This window comes from Armigeres subalbatus, chromosome 1 (assembly GCF_024139115.2).
Source record: "Armigeres subalbatus isolate Guangzhou_Male chromosome 1, GZ_Asu_2, whole genome shotgun sequence".
Lineage (NCBI taxonomy): Eukaryota > Metazoa > Arthropoda > Insecta > Diptera > Culicidae > Armigeres > Armigeres subalbatus.
Window position 1 is genome coordinate 311,207,148 of NC_085139.1, and position 20,026 is coordinate 311,227,173.

Consider the following 20,026-nt stretch of genomic DNA (forward strand, 5'->3'; position numbering starts at 1 on the left):
AAGAGAACTTCTACAGTCAACTCAATGCCGTCGTAGATAGAATTCCGAAGGGTGATATCAAGATCTGTTTGGGCGACTTCAATGCGAAGATCGGATCCGACAACTCGAACCATGAGCGCATTATGGGACGCCATGGTCTCGAAGAAATGAGCGAAAACGGAGAGCTGTTCGCAGAATTTTGTGGTAATAACGACATGGTGATCGGGGGATCGCTCTTCCCTCATCGACCGGTTCACAAGGTCACGTGGGTCTCCCGTGACGGCTTTACAGAAAATCAAATCGACCACATCTGCATCAGCCGAAAATGGAAACGGAGCCTTCTTGATGTACGGAATAAACGTAGTGCCGATATCGCGTCTGATCATCACCTCCTCATCGGCGAAATACGCCTGCGCATTGCGCGGATTCATCGGCAGGAGGAAAGAGTTGGACGACGATTCAACACACGCCGACTGGAAGATGCCACGGTGAAACGGTCCTTCGTTGAAGAACTGGAGACGCGTGCTGCAGATATTCCGGAAGGTGGCAGCACGGAAGACCAATGGACCGCCATCAAGAATGCCTTCATCACCACCAGCGAGAACAATCTGGGTGAACTACGCACCCAGAGAAAACAATGGATCACCGATGAGTCCTGGAGAAAGATAGAGGAGCGAAGAGAAGCCAAAGCCGCGATAGAACGATCGAAAACCAGAGGATCCAAAGTCTTAGCCCGTCAACGATACGCGGCTCTTGAGAAGGAAGTAAAACGCTCATGTCGACGGGACAAGCGAGCGTGGGCAGACTCTCTGGCCGACGAAGGAGAAAGAGCCGCCGCAACCGGGGACATTCGCCTCCTCTACGATATCTCACGACGCTTAAGCGGGGCGAAGATGAATGCAACGATGCCTGTGAAAGACGCAAATGATCAGTTATTGACCGACCCAACTGACCAGCTGAAACGCTGGTTCGAGCACTTCGAACAACTTTTTCAAGTGCCAGCCAGGCCATCACCACCTCGGCATGATCTGCCTAGGATCCGACGTATAACACGCGTCAATACCGAAGCTCCATCACTGCTAGAGATTCAAACAGTAATCCAAAGCATGAAATCTAAAAGAACCCCAGGGGTCGACCGCATATCAGCCGAGATGCTCAAAGCTGACCCCATGACATCCGCTCAACTACTGCATCGTTTATTTCGTAATATCTGGGACACCGCAACTTTCCCGGTCGACTGGATGCAAGGTATCTTAGTGAAGGTACCCAAAAAGGGTGACCTGACTGTATGCGATAACTGGCGAGGCATTATGTTGCTGTGTACCGTTCTCAAAGTTCTGTGCAAAATTATCCTAGCCCGGATTCAGGAGAAGATCGATGCGACTCTCCGTCGGCAGCAAGCCGGATTCCGTGCCGGAAGATCCTGTGTGGACCATATTGTCACGCTCCGCATCATTCTGGAGCAGGTCAACGAATTCCAAGAGTCCCTTTACTTGGTATTCATTGACTACGAAAAAGCTTTCGACCGTCTCAATCACGAGAATATGTGGGGCGCGCTGAGACGCAAGGGCGTTCCTGAGAAAATCATCGGCCTCATCGAAGCACAGTACGAGGCCTTTTCGTGTAGAGTGCTGCACAATGGGGTCCTGTCCGACCCTATCCGGGTCGTAGCTGGTGTGAGGCAAGGATGTTTTCTATGAATCTATGACAAAAGGTCGAAAGACAAAAGGTCTAAAGGACAGAAGGTCGAAAGACAAAAGGTCGAAAAGACAAAAGGTCGAAAGGACAAAAGGTCGAAAAGACAAAACGTCGAAAAGATAAAACGTCGAAAGGGTCAAAAGGTCGAAAGGACAAAAGGTCGAAAGGGACAAAATGTCGAAAAGGACAAAAGGTCGAAAGGGACAAATGGTCGAAAAGAACAAAATGTCTAAAGGGACAAAAGGTCGATAAAGGACGAGTTAGGTGTATTCTAAAGGAATTTGTTAAATGCATTTATTTTCAAGCAGAAGTAACACAATCATCTCACCAATGAAAATTGAAGAATGAGCAATTTTCAAAGAAGGAGTAATTACTATGAACTAATATTATGAATATCTAGATAGTTCTATTAGAGATATAAAAGATAGTTGATTTAAGAAATGAATAAAACTTGCATTGCGCGAGACAGTCCTATACAGTTGGCAAAAAAATGCTCTTTTATTTTTAACAATTTAATAAAAATCATTGAATGAGTGCGAATAATAGATGGAGATCTAGATTTTCTAAATGTCAATTCAATCTGTCTAAATAGTGCACGCTGCAGCCACTAAAATGCGCGCATTCACCGGTGTGTGAAGGCTCCCCAAGGCCTAAGCGATTTCATCGCCACGACGGCGGCTGCTTGTTGCCGCGATTATATCGTTGGGTGGATGCTGATAATGCTCCATTTACGCATCCTTACCAACAGAATCGCAGTCGCCAGGCAATAGAATCGCGTCGCGATTGTCTCGTCGCGTGTGTTTGGGGGAACCTTAATACACGCCGATGTATTTGATGTGCGGCGTGCGCCATTTTGAGAGAACGAAGTGACATTTAGAAAACTCAAACATCCATCTGTACATATTGAATGAGTTTTATGTAATTATTCAAAAATGGAAAAAAAAGCAGAGTTTTGCCAATAGTGCGGGATTGATTCTCTCCGTTTCAGTTTCTTGTCTATTTCGTCCTTTTGTGAATTTTAACCTTTTTATCTTATTGATCTTTTATTTTTTTCGACCTTTTGTCCCATTCGACGTTTTGTCCTTTTCGACCTTTTGTCCCATTCGACGTTTTGTCCTTTCGACCTTTTGTCACTTTCGGCCTTTTGTCCTTTTCGACCATTTGTCCCTTCGACCTTTTGTCTTTCGATGTTTTGTCTTTCGACCTTTTGTCCTTTCGACGTTTTGTCTTTCGACCTTTTGTCCTTAACCCGTATTCTATCTCCGTTACTGTTCCTCATCGTAATCGACGAGATTCTGGTAGATGCGATTGACCGTGAACCAAACCGCGGGCTGTTATGGCAGCCTATAACCATGGAGCACCTAAATGACTTCGAACTGGCGGATGATGTTGCACTCCTCGCGCAACGGCGCTCTGATATGTAAAGTAAGCTCAACGACCTTGCCGAGCGCTCCTCTTCGGCAGGTTTAGTCATCAACGTCAACAAAACCAAATCGTTGGATGTAAACACGGTGACTCCTTCCAGTTTCACAGTAGCCGGGCAACCAGTGGAGAATGTTGAAAGCTTCCAATATCTGGTAGTTAAATGGCGTCAGACGGCGGTACCAAGATCGACATAGGCGCACGGATAAAGAAAGCAAGGGCTGCCTTTGCTAGTTTAATAAATATCTAGAAAAACAGGCAGATAAGTGAACGCACCAAAATACGAATTTTCAACTCTAACGTGAAATCTGTGCTGTTATACGCTAGCGAAACATGGTGTGTATCAGTGGAGAACACTCAACGGCTGCAGGTGTTCATTAACAGATGCCTGCGGTATATAATTCGGGCCTGGTGGCCTCACAACTGGATCTCAACGAGCTCCATCGTCGTTGTCACCAGAGGCCGATAGCAACAGAAATTCGGAAGTGGGGCTGGGTCGGCCACACTCTACGTAGGGGAGGAAACGAAATCTGTAAACAAGCATTAGACTGGAACCCAGCGGGACATCGCAGCAAAGGCAGACCCAGAGGCTCATGGCGGCGAAGCCTCAATAAAGAAATAAACCGAAATCTAACCTGGCAACAGGTTAAAGCGATAGCCGGGCAACGCTCAGGATGGCGATTTGTCAAGTCGGCCCTTTGCACCACCGGAGGTGTACAGGATCCATAAGTAAAAAGTAAGTACAACAGCAAACCACTGGGCAGCCATTCGCCCTCCAGCTGCATCTTTGTTACATCGGCAAAACACAATCTCCTGGATAGTATTGCGAATATGTTCTCCAATCCATAATTATAATAAACATGCTTAATACTTCTTAACATGCTTAATACTTCCAAAAATGTATATAATAAAAATGAAATGGTCTATGTTCGTATCCGCATAACTCGAAAACGGCTGAATGGATGTTCTCCATTGCTTCAGCAGTTAAATTCGTTATAGCTTCCGACGGGTTTAGATATTTCTTCATGCGAATATCACGAGTTAGGTTGAGTAAATCGTGAAAAACTAGATTTAAGATTCATATGGAGTTTCGCATGGGCAGTTCACAACGCGCATTTCGCCTACTATGCAGGACAACGTCTGCCGGGTCGACTAGTTGCTGAATAAAGATTAAACATTTCAATTTCTTTTTTGCTAGTTTTATATATGAAACACATTGCTGATACCTGTGGCTTTTGTCATTTGGTGCAGCATAACAATTTATCAAGAGGCTCGCTCTATCGTAGTGACTGAAGTAAATTTCAATCGTTTTTTATTTATTACCAGACTAAGGCCGAAGTGGCCTGTGCAGTACATAAAAGTCTTCTCCATTCAGCTCGATCCATGACTGCACCTCGCCAACCATGCAATCTGCGGAGGGTCCGCAAATCATCCTCCACCTAATCGATCCACCTTGCCCGCTGTGCACCTCGCTTTCTTGTTCGCGTTGGATCGTTGTCGAGTACCATTTTCACCAAATTTCTGTCCGACATTCTGGCTACGTACCCGGCCCACAGCAGTCTTCCGATTTTCGCGGTGTGAACGATGGATGGTTCTCCCAACAGCTGATGCAACTCGTGATTCATTCGCCTCCTTCACGTACCCTCCGCCATCTGCACCCCACCATAGATGGTTCGCAGCACTTTCCTTTCGAACACTCCCAGTGCGTCCAGGTCTCGTGTCCGTAGAGAACTATAGGTCTAGAGAACTAAGCGTTTTGTAGATAGTCAGTTGTGGCGCGTGCTCCTAGGTTCATTGCCATACCGCCACCGTTGTCTGCCACATCGCCTTTCAGGTGCTCTTCGTAGTGCTGCCGCCACCTTTGGATCCCCTCACGCTCGTTTGTAAGAAGGTTCCCGTTTATGTCCTTACACGGAAGAAAAAAAGTACCCAGCGTTGAGTCTTTTTAAACTTATTTTTGAGTTATTTTTTCTCTTCTCTTTCATCCACTCTTTCTTCTGTTGTCAAAAACAAAAGAGCCAAACAATCCAACGAAGCCAGTTCAATACGGGAAGCCAATTTTGAGTTTTATTACCTGGAGTCGAAATTGAGTGAATTAAACTTACATTTGGGTAAATACATTTTCCGTTGGGTACTTTTTTAACATGGGAGTAAAGGCAAACTACTTCGACCCAACTTACTCAATTTTGGCTTCCCGTACAGATGTTCGAGGTTGGGTGAATTAAACTCACTATTGGGTAGTTTATTTCTTCCGTGTACACATATCGGGCTGTGGGACGTGGCCCTTACGTGAACGGTTCAACTTCTCATAGAACTTTTGTGCGTTATAAGCGCGGTACAGTTGCTCCGTCTCTTCACGGTCTCGATCTTCCTGCTGGCGCTTCTCCCCCGAAAAATTTTTACATACTCTCAAGAAATTCTTCCTTGAATTCCTATGGTAATTCCTTTAAACATATCTTTGGACATTCTTACAGGACTTTCTAAGACAAATCTTGGAACAAATCTTACAGAACTTTCTAAGACAAATCTTGGAAAAACAAACTCTTGGAATCTTGGAACTGTCAGCAATCGAATATAATAACTGTGGACAATCTCCACTAACCTTCTTTACGCATAACAACCTTCCTAGATTACAAGGATCAACTGATGGAATGGAAAAGTCCAATGAAGAGACCAAACATCTGACAAATTTAATATTTACTAGCTCCAAAATTAAATAGGCAATAGATTCTTTTGAACCTTTCAAATCTCCTGGATTGGATGGCGTTTTTCCAGCACTTATACAAAAGAGTAAAACTTTATTAGTACCAATTCTTGAACATCTTTTCAAAGTTTTTTTTACTAAATTACATTCCTCACACATGGAGGCAAGTATGGGTGGTTTTTATTATTATTATTATTTAATCAGACTAAGGCCGAAGTGGCCTGTGCGGTATATAAGAGTCTTCTCCATTCAGCTCGGTCCATGGCTACACGTCGCCAACCACGCAGTCTACGGAGGGTCCGCAAGTCATCTTCCACCTGATCGATCCACCTTGCCCGCTGCGCACCTCGCCTTCTTGTGCCCGTCGGATCGTTGTCGAGAACCATTTTCACCGAGTTACTGTCCGACATTCTGGCTACGTGCCCGGCCCATCGCAGTCGTCCGATTTTCGCGGTGTGAACGATGGATGGTTCTCCCAACAGCTGATGCAATTCGTGGTTCATTCGCCTCCTCCACGTACCGTCCGCCATCTGCACCCCACCATAGATGGTACGCAGCACTTTCCTTTCGAAAACTCCAAGTGCGCGTTGGTCCTCCACGAGCATCGTCCAGGTCTCGTGTCCGTAGAGGACTACCGGTCTAATTAGCGTTTTGTAGATTGTCAGTTTGGTACGGCGGCGAACTCTATTCGATCGGAGCGTCTTGCGGAGTCCAAAGTACGTACGATTTCCAGCCACTATGCGTCTCCGAATTTCTATGCTGGTGTCATTTTCGGCAGTCACCAGTGAGCCCAAGTACACAAATTCTTCTACCACCTCGATTTCGTCACCACCGATGCAAACTCGCGGTGGGTGGGTGGGCTCACATTGTCTTCTCTTGAACCTCTTCCTATCATGTACTTCGTCTTCGACGTGTTGATGACTAGTCCGATCCGCTTAGCTTCCCTCTTCAGTCTGATGTAGGCTTCCTCCATCTTCTCAAAGTTACGTGCCATAATATCTATGTCGTCGGCGAAACCAAATAGCTGGACGGACTTATTGAAAATTGTACCACTCGTGTTAATCCCTGCTCTTCGTATTACCCCTTCCAAAGCGATGTTGAATAGCAAACACGAAAGACCATCACCTTGCCGTAACCCTCTGCAGGTTTCGAAGGGACTCGAGAATGCCCCTGAAACTCGAACTACGCACATCACCCGATCCATCGTCGCTTTGATCAACCGTGTCAGTTTATCCGGAAAACCGTGTTCGTGCATTAGCTGCCATAGCTGGTCCCGATCGATTGTATCATATGCGGCTTTGAAGTCGATGAATAGATGATGTGTGGGCACGTTGTATTCGCGGCATTTCTGCAGTACTTGGCGAATGGCGAACACCTGGTCCGTGGTGGAGCGTTCGCCCATAAAACCCGCCTGGTACTGCCCCACGAACTCCCTTGCAGTTGGTGCTAGTCGACGGCATAAAATTTGGGAGAGTACCTTGTAGGCGGCGTTCAGCAATGTGATTGCGCGGTAGTTGCTACAATCCAGCTTATCGCCCGTTTTGTAGATGGGACACACGACACCTTCCATCCACTCCTGCGGCAAAACTTCCTCCTCCCAAATCTTGGTAATGACCCAGTGCAGCGCTCTAGCCAGTGCCTCACCACCGTGTTTGAAAAGCTCTCCTGGTAGTTGGTCAACCCCAGGGACTTTGTTGTTCTTCAGCCGGCCAATCTCTTCCTGGATTTCCTGGAGATCCGGAGCCGGTAGAATTATGTCCTGCGCGCGTTCTCCCAGGTCCATCACCATACCGCCATCTTCGTCTGCCACATCGCCATTCAGGTGTTCTTCGTAGTGCTGCCGCCACCTTCGGATCACCTCACGCTCGTTCGTAAGAAGGTTACCGTTTATGTCCTTACACATATCAGGCTGTGGCACGTGGCCATTACGTGAACGGTTTAACTTCTCATAGAACTTTCGTGTGTTGTTAGCGCGGTACAGTTGCTCCGTTTCTTCACGGTCTCGATCTTCCTGCTGGCGCTTTTTCCTCCGGAAAATCGAGTTTTGTCTGTTCCGCGCCTGTTTATATCGTGCCTCGTTCGCCCTCGTGCGGTGTTGCAGCAATCTCGCCCATGCTGCATTCTTCTCTTCCACTAACTGCTCACATTCGCCGTCATACCAGTCGTTTCTCTGATCCGGGGCACCGTGCCAAGTGCAGCGGTTGCGGTGCTACCAATGGCGGATCGAATATCTCTCCAGCCATCTTCAAGAGACGCTGCGCCTAGCTGCTCTTCCGTTGGAAGTGCCACTTCCAGCTGCTGCGCGTATTCTTGGGCTAGTCTACCATCTTGTAGCCGCCCAATGTTAAGCCGCGGCGTCCGACTTCGACGCGTGTTGTACACCGTCGAGAGTTTTGAGCGCAGGCATACTGCAACGAGGTAGTGGTCGGATTCAATATTCGCACTGCGGTAAGTGCGGACGTTCGTGATGTCGGAGAAGAATTTACCGTCGATTAGAACGTGGTCGATTTGGTTTTCCGTTTCTTGGTTAGGTGATCTCCAAGTGGCCTTGTGGATATTTTTGCGGGGAAAGAAGGTGCTTCGGACTACCATTCCGCGGGAGGCTGCGAAGTTTATGCATCGTTGGCCGTTGTCATTCGATACGGTGTGCAGACTATCCGGTCCGATGACCGGTCTATACATTTCCTCCCTTCCTACCTGTGCGTTCATGTCACCGATGACGATTTTAACGTCCCGCAGTGGGCATCCATCGTATGTCTGCTCCAGCTGTGCGTAGAACGCTTCTTTCTCGTCGTCGGGTCTCCCTTCGTGTGGGCAGTGCACGTTGATGATGCTATAGTTGAAGAAACGGCCTTTAATCCTCAGCTTGCACATCCTTGCGTTGATTGGCTGCCACCCAATCACGCGATGGCGCATCTTACCCAGCACTATGAAGCCGGTTCCCAGCTCGTTGGTGGTGCCACAGCTTTGGTAGAAGGTAGCCGCTCGATGCCCGCTTTTCCACACTTTCTGTCCTGTCCAGCAAATCTCCTGCAGCGCCACGACGTCGAAGTTGCGGGGATGTAATTCATCGTAGATCATCCTGTCGCAACCTGCGAAACCTAGCGACTTGCAATTCCATGTTCCAAGCTTCCAATCGTGATCCTGTATTCGTCGCCTAGGTCTTTGCCGATTATATCGAGTCCCATTATCTCTTATATTGTTCGTAATGATTGGTTTTCTAGGCGGCTTATTGGGCCAGCGCAAACCTCCTGTCTCGTCGGAGGGCCGTCGTGTCAGGGCTGTTTAGCGTCCCACCTAACACCAGGACTTGTGCGCTTTGAGCGGCACACGGTCGCTTTGGTGGGGCCTACTTGCGGATACATGCAGCTTTTTATAGAGGTTTAACAGGGCCCACTGTCAAACCCCACCACATCCATGGGTGGTTTTTATACCAAAAGCAAATAAGAAAGATATGTCTTCACCAAAGTCTTTTAGACCAATTAGTCTATCATCAGTTTTTCTAAAAATAATGGAGAAACTTATTGATGAACACATCAAATCTGAAATTCTTCAGAACAAACCATTGACTAGAGCACAATTTGCTTACCACGGCGTGTTTGGTAGAACAATATTATCACAAAAAAATGAGCATCGCCAAAATTTCAACTACGTGAAAATATAGCTTCTTATCTTTCATTTCCTGGATATTTAAAAAAAATCTACCGAGGGGTCCCGAACAACTTTTTTTCTTTTCCAAATGAAACCTGCATTCTAATCTAATACCAGCAGTCGGTCACGAGTCACTGCCAAGTTGAGTCTTTCATTTTATTCATTTTCAACCATTCTTCATTTATCAAAGGCAATTAGTGAATATTCTTCTTATTCTTCTATTTTGCACATAATTTCAAAGGCTCAGATGTGGACTAGCATAACGGAGCCGAAATAATTCAACATTTGGCTAACAAACATTACCGCTTCGCAATGGTTAAACTCACTAGTATACAATCTCTACCTGTTCTCCCCTTTTGTTACGCTTTCTGGATTTAAATGTAAATAAAAAAATCTTAGAGATTTATCCAGATAGGGGCAGTAGGGGCAATATGAACATACGGGGCAATATGAGCCACCCTTATTTTGAGCTTATTGACATGTTTTATCATGAAAAAGTTATATGATCTTTAAGAGGATGCTCCACATATGCATCAACGTGAAAACCGCATTAAAATTCAATTCAAACATGAAAATATACTTGAAATTGTAAATTTTCACTGCATAGGCAAAATTATTATAAGATTTCAAGTTTATAAATAAGGTTTTGACACAAAACTGATTAAAATACAGGTCAAAAATACACCACAATCAAAAGATATATTAAAATTGAATATTGTGCACACATGTTTATATTGATACAAATCTGAATTTATCATAAAACTTTTTTTTCCCAAAACCAGTCTCTATGGGGCAATATGGGCATATCTGCATAGAACAAGATATCTGGCCTTAAAATGCGAATAAGTTCAAATTTCAGTATTCAAATACAAGAATATTATCATATATGTAAGATTCATTACGGAAAAATTACAACAGCGCATTACTGCGATAGAAACAGAAAAAATGACCATTGACTAATTGAAATGTGGCTGTTCTAACGGTGAAGAGTGGAAAATTAGTTCAGTCCGCTGTTGTGCAGTTTTTTCATTTTATTTGATGTGGAATACTCACAACTGTTGTAGGAATATCATATTCTTCTATATTACTATACTTTTTTCGCCTAAATTAAGGTTTTGGAATGGTGGCCCATACTGCCCCAAATGGTGGCTCATATTGCCCCGTATAGTCGGGAACACACATTGAAATCAATACATTTTCAAAAGTGCATTTCAACAATTTCCAAACGCATTTTTCGTCATCCATCGACGTCATATGAAAGGTAACATTCTCTAGTATAAGTCAACTACATTTGAACGATGCTTTTTTGAGCTTTTCAGCGCTTTTCGGAACGATTTCCTTAGGTGGCCCATATTGCCCCGATCCCCCCTATATGAGAATTTACAAATTGATTGTTTAGGCTCGTAAAACGATGGAATTCCGACATTCAAAACATAAGGTTTTTTTAAAACCTGACAATTTTTTATCTCATTTCCATTGTTTTGATGAATGATGACTCAACGATAAAGAAAAGAATCTTCAATCACCTATTCAAAGCTCCGTGGAAATTTAAGTGCAGGAGACCCAGGGTTTCGGACTGGATCCATAATATTGTATACAGATGGCTCCAATCAAAATCAAATTGCAGGGGCCGGGATTACTAACAGAAGTTACTCCAAGAATTTATCCGGAAGATTCTTTAGAAGTTCCTCCAAGAATTCCACCGGAAATTCCTTCAGTAATTCCCCAGAAATATCTTTCAGAAATTCATCAGGAAAATCCCTCCGGAATTCATCCTGAAGTTTTTACAGGAATTCCTTCTCAAGTTCCTACAGGAATTCCTCCTGAAAATCCTTCAACGGGTGTCGCTATTCGGATTGGTGCTAGACCCCCAATAGGTGCCACGGAGTTGTGCGCCTTGGGAAAAGTATTCATTGGATTAGAAATTTCGTAAAGCTGGCCACTTGACTTTGTGACACATTTAAAGATGTTTGTTGAGTGACACGACTTTCCAAATATGCATCATCATGCACATCAAAAGTTTGACCAATTAGCATCTATAGGTAAAAGTAATGTGGTCTCGCGAAGACCTAAGTGTTTCGGTTATTTTTTTCATTTTATCATTCATTACATGACTACTAGGGAAAATATTCCATCAAATTTTACAAACGTTTGATTTATGCTCAATAACCACCAAAGTTATTACGAGCAGAATTCAATGCTTCTGAGATCTCTACTTCGCATCTAGCCACGTGATGACCTTTCTCATCTGCCACTACCCCTTTAATGATGGCAGCACGTCAAACAGAAACCGACACTGTCACGTTTACACCCGCCTGTCACAAACGGAATGGTGTCCTATCAGCAGGCTGCACCTGACCGAACAACGAACAACGTTGCTATGTCGGTACACATTCCGACACCATAACAAAGATATTCCACAAAACGCTTTATCGGAGAATACCGGAGCCGGCTGTTCCCACAAGTCATCAAAGCCGCTTACTTGCAATGGCCGGTAATTTGATGAGCAATCATACACTCCTTACAGTTTATCCTGTCTCGATTTATTATTCACGGAAATGTACCACTTGACTCGTAATACTGGAGAGGGTGGGCACACGAAGAGAACAACAAAATAAGCTCTTACACAAACAACATTAGAAATTGATATAAAAATAATCAAAATTGCAACAACAATATCTGGTTATTAATTGTTCAACTATTAATACAGTTAAATATATAGTATGACGACTCACTAAAATCAAACTGTTTTTATTAATAACTTGATCAACAATCTGAATGCTGAATTCGTTTATATTTTTTCCGAATATGGCTTTTGAAAAACTCAAAAAATGAGAAATTGAACAATAGTACTACGTTAATTTGAGTTGTTTTAAAAATACGCAATATGCCTAACGTAACAATCAGTACTCATACCATTGCCAACCCTAACTAACTTGTAATTAAGCATTTAGCTTTAACTGTTCGATACTTACGGATAGTGTGAACCGTTTTAGCTGGCAGGGTGTTTTCATCGCAGCAGATAAACGATCCAGGTGTGGCGAAGCACCATTTCCGGTTGATGTACAGAAACAGAACCAAGAGTAAAGCAATGAATCCGAGTGCCGCTCCTAGGAAAGTGGTGGTCTCCATGGGTACTGCGAAAGAAAATCAGAGTAAAAAAAATACAGAATGTTATAAATTGAAATGAATATTTTGATTGTAGTCCCCTAGAAACATTTTGGTTTTATGCTGGTTTTATAACACTCTTGAAGAGTTAATTAAGGTCTTCAAGAGCGTTATAATACTTAAAATGTTCTTGGGTCATGAAATGGAATCCACTTTTGATATAGTTTTCCACGTTTTTTAAGACAATGTTCTTATTGTTAGGATGTAATAATTCTCATTCAAAACATCCATCGTGCGCTCAACAATCCTTTTGAAACGCATCTTAGCCACGAGGTACACGCCTTAGCGTCCTTTCACAAATTACGTAACGCTGAAGGGGGAGGGAGAGGATCAAGCCGAGCGTTACGATCCATATAAAATTAAACCTTTCATACAAAAAGTGTTACGAGGGGGAGGATTGGGGTCCAAAATCACCAAATTTAGCGTTAAGTAATGTTAGAATGAACCCTTATGTTATTAATTACTTAGTAAAAATTGATCTCGTTGTTCCACTTAACTGTGATATACTTTGAGCGACAATCGTCAATACAGTCATGGCTAATTAAAGTTTTTACATAAAGTAAGTATTCTCGGTGGGAAAGGGCACTGATGAAGAATTATGTTGCCTGTGTCAAACTACTCCGAAAAAAATTACGCTGTTTGTCGAAAATTATTTCAGTAATAAATTGCAATGAAGTGATGATCACGGATACCCCTATTCCTATACCAGGTAAGTATAAATTGCAATGAGATTCTGACTTCAACGAAGTAGATTCATGGAATTGTGTAAAGCAACACTTCAACCGTTTCAATTATTCATATCGTGTGTACAATCGAATCCTTTATCGTTGTTATGTACTTCATATGCAATCATCACTACTTATAAATCCCAAAAATAGTTGGTCATTTGTAAACTCTAAGCGCAAGAAAGTTGGGTTACCATTTTGCGTGTCTCTTGGAGAAGAATTCGTCTGTACTGAGTTGGAAAATTACCTGAGTACCTTAAATGCCACAAGAGCCACCGCCAATCAAATAGCTGTTGCAAACCAAGCAATGCTGAAGATTAACATGCGCTTTTAATCGATGAGCAGACCGCCATAAAAAACTGATAAGCTCGTACACGGCCAGCTCAGATGGTATTCCGTCGTCTATGCTGAAGAATTGTTCTAATTCTCTGGCTTTCCACATATAGTCAAGCTTTTCTCTTTGTCGCTTTAGGAGGGCAAGTTTTCTGATGAGTGAAAGATCTCACACATGTTTCCTTTTTGACGTAGAACTACGTTTGTCTTTTCTATATTGGGATCATGGTTTTGTGGAAATCGCCCTCAATAGAAAACGAACAACTACAAAATAAATTTGTTAAGAAAATTATTTAGAACTTTTTATTGGAATGTCTTTACTTATCATAAGACGAGTTTATACAATTCCATTTAATTCCACCACTTAATTGTACCTTGACAGATACGTATTTCGACCTGAACAGTAAGGTCGTCTTCAGTGTCTCGTACCTCGTACTCGAAGTCGAGTCAAGTACGAGACACTGAAGACGACCTTACTGTTGAGGTCGAAATACGTATCTGTCAAGGTACAATTAAGTGGTGGAACTAATTGGGATTGTACAAACTTATCTTATGACAAGTATGAAAGAAAGGCAAAAACTGTTCCGAATCATAACAAGTCATGGGCGTAGCCAGGATTTCGAGAAGGGGGGGGGGCAACTTTTTTGGTCTTCTAAATCGTAGTTTTATAGTAGTTTTATAAAAACACATGAATATTAACACATGAAACCAAATCCAAACCAAATCAAAACAATAATGATTAAAACAATAATGGATTTAAAAATGCGTGATTTATTGCTCATCAGATATTTTTAAATAAAGTGAGAAAAATATAACGAACTTAGTATTCAGAAAGAATATAAAATCGGCTATAACAATTATTATAAAAATCTTGCATTCTTCCTTAAGTTTAAGAAAACTAGAACCATACATCTGAATTTCTAAACAAATCCTCTCTGAAATAATATTTATTATAAAATAGACAGAAAAATCAATATGCAAGCTTTCTCCAGAAATTCCTTCGACAATTGCTCCTGGCATTCTATCCGAAATTCTATCAGGGATTCTTTGGGAATGCCTCCAGCAACTTCTTCGGCAGTGTCTTCAGGAATTCCACCCTAAATTTTGCCGGGAATTGATCCGAAAATTCCACCATTATTTACTCCAAGAAAATCTTCACGAACTTCTTTATAAGTTCTGCAGAATTCTCTGCTATAATTCAAATAATTTCGTTTCCCATAATTTTTAAGAATAAGAATATTCCGTGGAAATTCCGCAGAATTGTCAGTAAACATTTCTTTTGTAAATTCCATAAAAATTTCCGTGAACTGTTTCAAATAATTTCTTGTGAAAATTTCAAAGAATTTCTCCAGGAATTCCACCGGAAATTTATACAGAAATTATACCGAAAATGAAATCAACAATGGAATTTTCGGAGGAATTCCTAGATTAATTCGCAATTCGCAATGTGCTTAAGGGAGATCTTACGGGAAATCCTCCGGCAGTTCCTTCGGGAATTCCTCCGGGAGATCCACCAGCAGTTTCTACGAGAATCCCTCCGGGAGTTTCACCTGCAGTTTCTCCGGGTGTTTCTCTGAAAAGGAACCCCCGGAGGAACTCCCAGAGTAATTTCCGGAGGAGCTCCCGGGGGATTTTCTTTAGGAATTTCCGGAGAAATTATTAGAGGAATTCTCGGAGGAACTGCCGGTGGAACTTTTGGAGGAATTTATTGAAGAACTTCAGGAAGAATTTCCGGAGTAAATCCTGGAGGAACTCTCGTAAGAATGCTAGGATGAACTCCCAAAGGAACTTCCGTAAGAATTCCAGAAGGAACTGCTGGAAGAATTCTTAAAAGAACCTCCCGGAGGAATTCCCGTAAGAGAAATTCTCCGAGGAACTTCTGGAGTAATTTGTAGATAAATGTCTAAAGAAATGCTAAATGAATTCCTGGAAGAAAGCCTGATTGAATTCCCGAAGGAACTACTGGTGGAACTTCAGAGGAACATCCGGTGGAATACCCTAGAGGAAGAGAAAAAATATTTCTGAAAGAACTTCCGAAATCCCATCTCCCGTGAAATTCCTGCCAAGTATCGTCCAGGAATTCCCTGTTAAGTTCCTGGAGGTATTACCGGAGAATTTCTTGGAAAAACTCCTGGAAGAACTCCCGGAGGAACTCCCACAAGTACTTCCGGAGGAATTCCCACATGGAAGTCCTGAAATAATTCTGAGAGAAGTTCCTAAAGGAATTTCCGAAAAAATATCTGAAGGAATTCCCAGAAAAATACCAGAAGGAATTAATGCAGAAATTCCCAGATGAAATCCTGAAAGTATTCCCAGATGAATTGCTGAAGAAAATCTCTGCGGATTGTTCCGAAGAAATTTGTGGAAGAACTCTTGGCAGATATCCGAGCAAATTCCGAGTGAAGTCCGGAAGGAATTCTAGTACACTTCCGCGGAAAATCTCCCGGAGAAATTCCTGAAGGAATTCCTGGAGAAGTACCTGAAGAAACTCCCGAAAAAATACCTGTAAGAATTTCTGGGGAAATACTTGGACGAATTCCAGGAGAAATTCATGAAGATATTTCTAGAGGATTTCTTGAAGGATATTCTGTAGTAATTGCGAAAAGAATTCCAGATTGGAATGCTAGATGATTTCGCTATTGAATATTTGGAGGTATTCCTGGAAAATTTCCTGGAAGTAATCCCGGAGGTATTAAAGGAAGAGTTCCGAGAGGAATGCCCGGAGAAGTTCCTAGAAGAATTTCCGAAGGAATTTCTTATAGATTTACAAGTGAAATTATGGAGCTAAATCGGAGTATTTCCGTCAAAATTTTTTGAAGAAACTTCTGGTAGAATTTTGGGAAGAAATTCCGTATGTATTCTTGACGGAACTCTCGAATGCATGCCTGAAGAAAATGCCGGATTCTTCCTGAAGAGAGAATAGCCGAAGAAATATCTAGAAGTAAATCTTGGAGAGAAAAAAAGATATCTTCAAGGAATTTCCTCGTGAATTTCCTAAAAAAAATAGTGGGGGGTTTCTAGATAAAGAGGAATTACAATTACATGAGAAGGATTTTCGAACGATTTTCAGAGGAATTTGTGGATAACTTTCCGGAGGAATTTAGAAGTTCCCAGGGGAGCTTCTAGAAGGATTTCAAGGAGAATTTATGAGCCCGAAATGTTTCGAGTTGTTTTGAACTTTCATATATTATGGATCCTGGATGCCCTAATAAGTTTTGGGAATTTTTTGAATTTCAACCACCTTATTCTGTATATGATTGGATCGTAAAGTGCACATGTTTGAGGGAATTCATTTCAGTACCCGTTCAATCTTTCCACAATTTAGGGGGGGCGACGGCACCCCCCTGCCCCCCCTTGGCTACGCCCATGATAACAAATTTATCAAACTTGTAATACAATTGCGAAAACACAGAATCGGATAGGCAGTCCCCACAGAGAAGTGATGATTTTCGGTTTGTTTTCACTCATTTTGTGCTGGGAACCGCACAGCTGTGTAGAACAAGTTGAAATGCTCGTCCAGTGCTCCCCGCGTTTGGAGCTTTTTAAAAGAAATTTATCGTGGGGTATAGGCCTCCGAATCAGTGCTTTATCATGACAGCTTGCGAAAAAACTCTTTCGCGGTATCGTATAAGGGTGTTCAATAAGTTCGAAAACACTTTCAAAAAATGTTTAAAAATTTAGCTTAATTTTTTTTCCCAGTTGCATTTCATTGGAAGTATTGTTATAAGGAACGTTTGTATCATTTCTTTTTGAATGACCTCTATTTTGTACTTCTTCACGAGCTTTAAACGTTTCTAAAACTCATCGCAAGCGGCACGCACGATCTGCATGGGCATTTAGTTCCAGATTTTGAGAATTACGTCTTGAACTGGTCCAAGTTACTGACCTTGTATTCGTACAACTTTAACATAATAAAGGACCAAACAAAAAAGTTAAGAGGGTTCAAATCCGGAAAGCTGGAAGGTCGCAAAGTTTTGTCCAAAAAGTCGATGAAATTGTCCCCATATTAGGCTAAAATCGCAATTTTCGTGTATAAAGGGTTATCGTCCTATTGGAACACGTAGGGCTCATCTCCGTCTTAGCACCGGGTCACTGGGGGCATCAATCGTCCCCAAAACCTCAGTTTTGTAGTACGCCGCAATGATTTTGACATTCAAAAACGGCTATTTATGATGCCCCAATCCATTTTCAACACGCGTAATAAACAAACAACAAGTGACAGAATGTCAACACCACACACATCCGATAGCTTATATATACCGCTAACGCTGACACCAATACTAATACAGAATATGTACATTGGGCTTACAAACACAATGATCAAACACTTGTATTCGAACTTATTGAACACCATGTATGTATACAAAGATGATAGGTGAGACACTTTTTCATTTATTTTGAATTCAACCCCTGACTGGAATACACTGCGACTAATTAGCAAAAAGTTTTGAAATAAATAAACCAACCAATCACGTACATGCATCGCAAGCACAGACATCAAAATTAAGCAACTTGTGGGTTTGGATCTAATCCTCGGTTCGAACAAGATTTAACCTCAAAGAACCAACATTTTAAGTGAAAAAAAATTGATTACAAAAATTGCGTCTGTTACGATCCCGCGCCACCAGTGGCGATGCTTAAAATCTATTCCAAATGATGGCATCTTAGCGAAAAGTCAAAGAGTGGCCGTCGGACAATAACACCATGGAGTGAAATTTCAGCAAGGTTCCGATAAGCGTTTGGTTTCAGGTAGTTATTGGACAGGCGTATTGATCACGATTGACTGTTTCGGTGGCAATTTAATGCATCATCTCCCTCCGACGCGTGATTGTGATTCTGCTACCAAAGGGCAACTTTCTGTCGTCGTCAAACGATTATGTTTTGCAATTTGAAGAAAATTCATCTCGGATCAACCTTATTCTGTACAAAATGGTGGCCCGAAAAAAAAGATTTCATTTCTAATCTCAACCAAAACCAAAGAATCTTGCCAGAAAAGTTTACTTTCCGCTGACGACAGTCAAATCGATTTAGACGCCACCTTAGTGTAACATTTGTACAGCAGCCAGCGTCAGCGACCGTCGCTTGGACCGACAGATTGGGTCAAATTTCATTTACCCTTCTCAACAATACGCATTTTGAATCAGCATCAGCGAAAAAAATCACTGAATGCTTAGAATTTGACAGTCTTTACCATGCTTCGGGAGAGCGGTCCGTCCTCTGCGAAATTCCGATCAAAATGGCTAGCGCGCGTCGGAAGGCAGCTTTCTTGTATCTAAAGAAGTAATCGCGTTAGCCGGGTGGCCAAATTACAGGGCTAGTAGCGAACAATGCCACTCAAAATAGTGACTTTAATGGCCAAAGCTGACGGAAAAAGGGACCAAATAGTGACTTTCAGTTGCAGAAAAAGTGATCAAATAGTGACTTTCAGTTTCAGTGATCAAATAGTTTGTTTCAAAACAGAAACGAAAATCGTGCACGCTAACTTTTGCCCTCTCTTTTTATCCCAAGGAAATTTTACTAAATATCAGTCCAAAGAAGGACTACTAAAAACTATGAGTAGTCCTGCGAGCAAATCAAACGTTTGCGTCACTTTAAGTGAACGAAACATGGTTATTTATTACTCATAAGACCTATTTTTCTTCCCCGAAAAATGATTTCTAGGCAAAAATCTGCGTGAATAAACATTAAGGTGTCCCAAAATTAGACAAAGTCTGGGGTTTTGGGGGCTCAACCTTCAAATGAAAGCTTAGGGTAAAACAAAAGAAAAATTGTTCTACGACAACTCTGGGAAATGACGTTTAGGGGTGGCCCCGACGCGTTTTATGAAAAAAGTGCATTTTTTATAGGTAACATCGAAAATACCGGTATATCGGAAAGAAATTCGATGAAACCCATCCATTTTATATTTTTACATTTAACTTAGGGTCTATACTTTATGGTAAAACTTTGATACCGCATGTTTTAGGTCTATATATTTTTCACTGATGCTTTAAATGCCCAAAAATGATGAATTTTTCTTAATATTTTTTTATTAATGCATCCAAAACGGGTATCCATCATAATGCTTTCGAAACTAGATATACATAGAAAGATGGGAAATTTTATAACGAATATTTTGCTAAAAATAGCAACCTTCTATCTCTATCCGTTTAAAAGTTATTCACGATTTACTGCAGCTTGGAAAAAGACTTTTTGAAATTTCGGATCATAATACCTGGATCATGTTTAAGTAAAAAACGCCTACTTTTCCATACCAACCAAATGAGCGCTTTAATAACCAATATAGTATTCATATGAGTTGCATAAAATTGATTTTATTCTTATTTGAGTGTTATAATGGAAACCC

General features: G+C 42.0%; 1 protein-coding gene across 2 annotated transcripts in view; it reads right to left on the minus strand.

Annotated features, from left to right (window-relative positions):
- LOC134207916 (synaptotagmin-14-like) overlaps window positions 1-20,026 on the minus strand; it is a 71,596-nt gene that overhangs the window by 23,593 nt on the left and 27,977 nt on the right. For both annotated transcript variants that reach the window (XM_062683986.1, XM_062683985.1), the window contains exon 2: window positions 12,430-12,591. In XM_062683986.1, coding sequence (XP_062539970.1) covers window positions 12,430-12,586 — 157 coding nt within the window. In that variant the 5' untranslated portion in view covers window positions 12,587-12,591. The remainder of the gene's footprint in view (window positions 1-12,429; window positions 12,592-20,026) is intronic.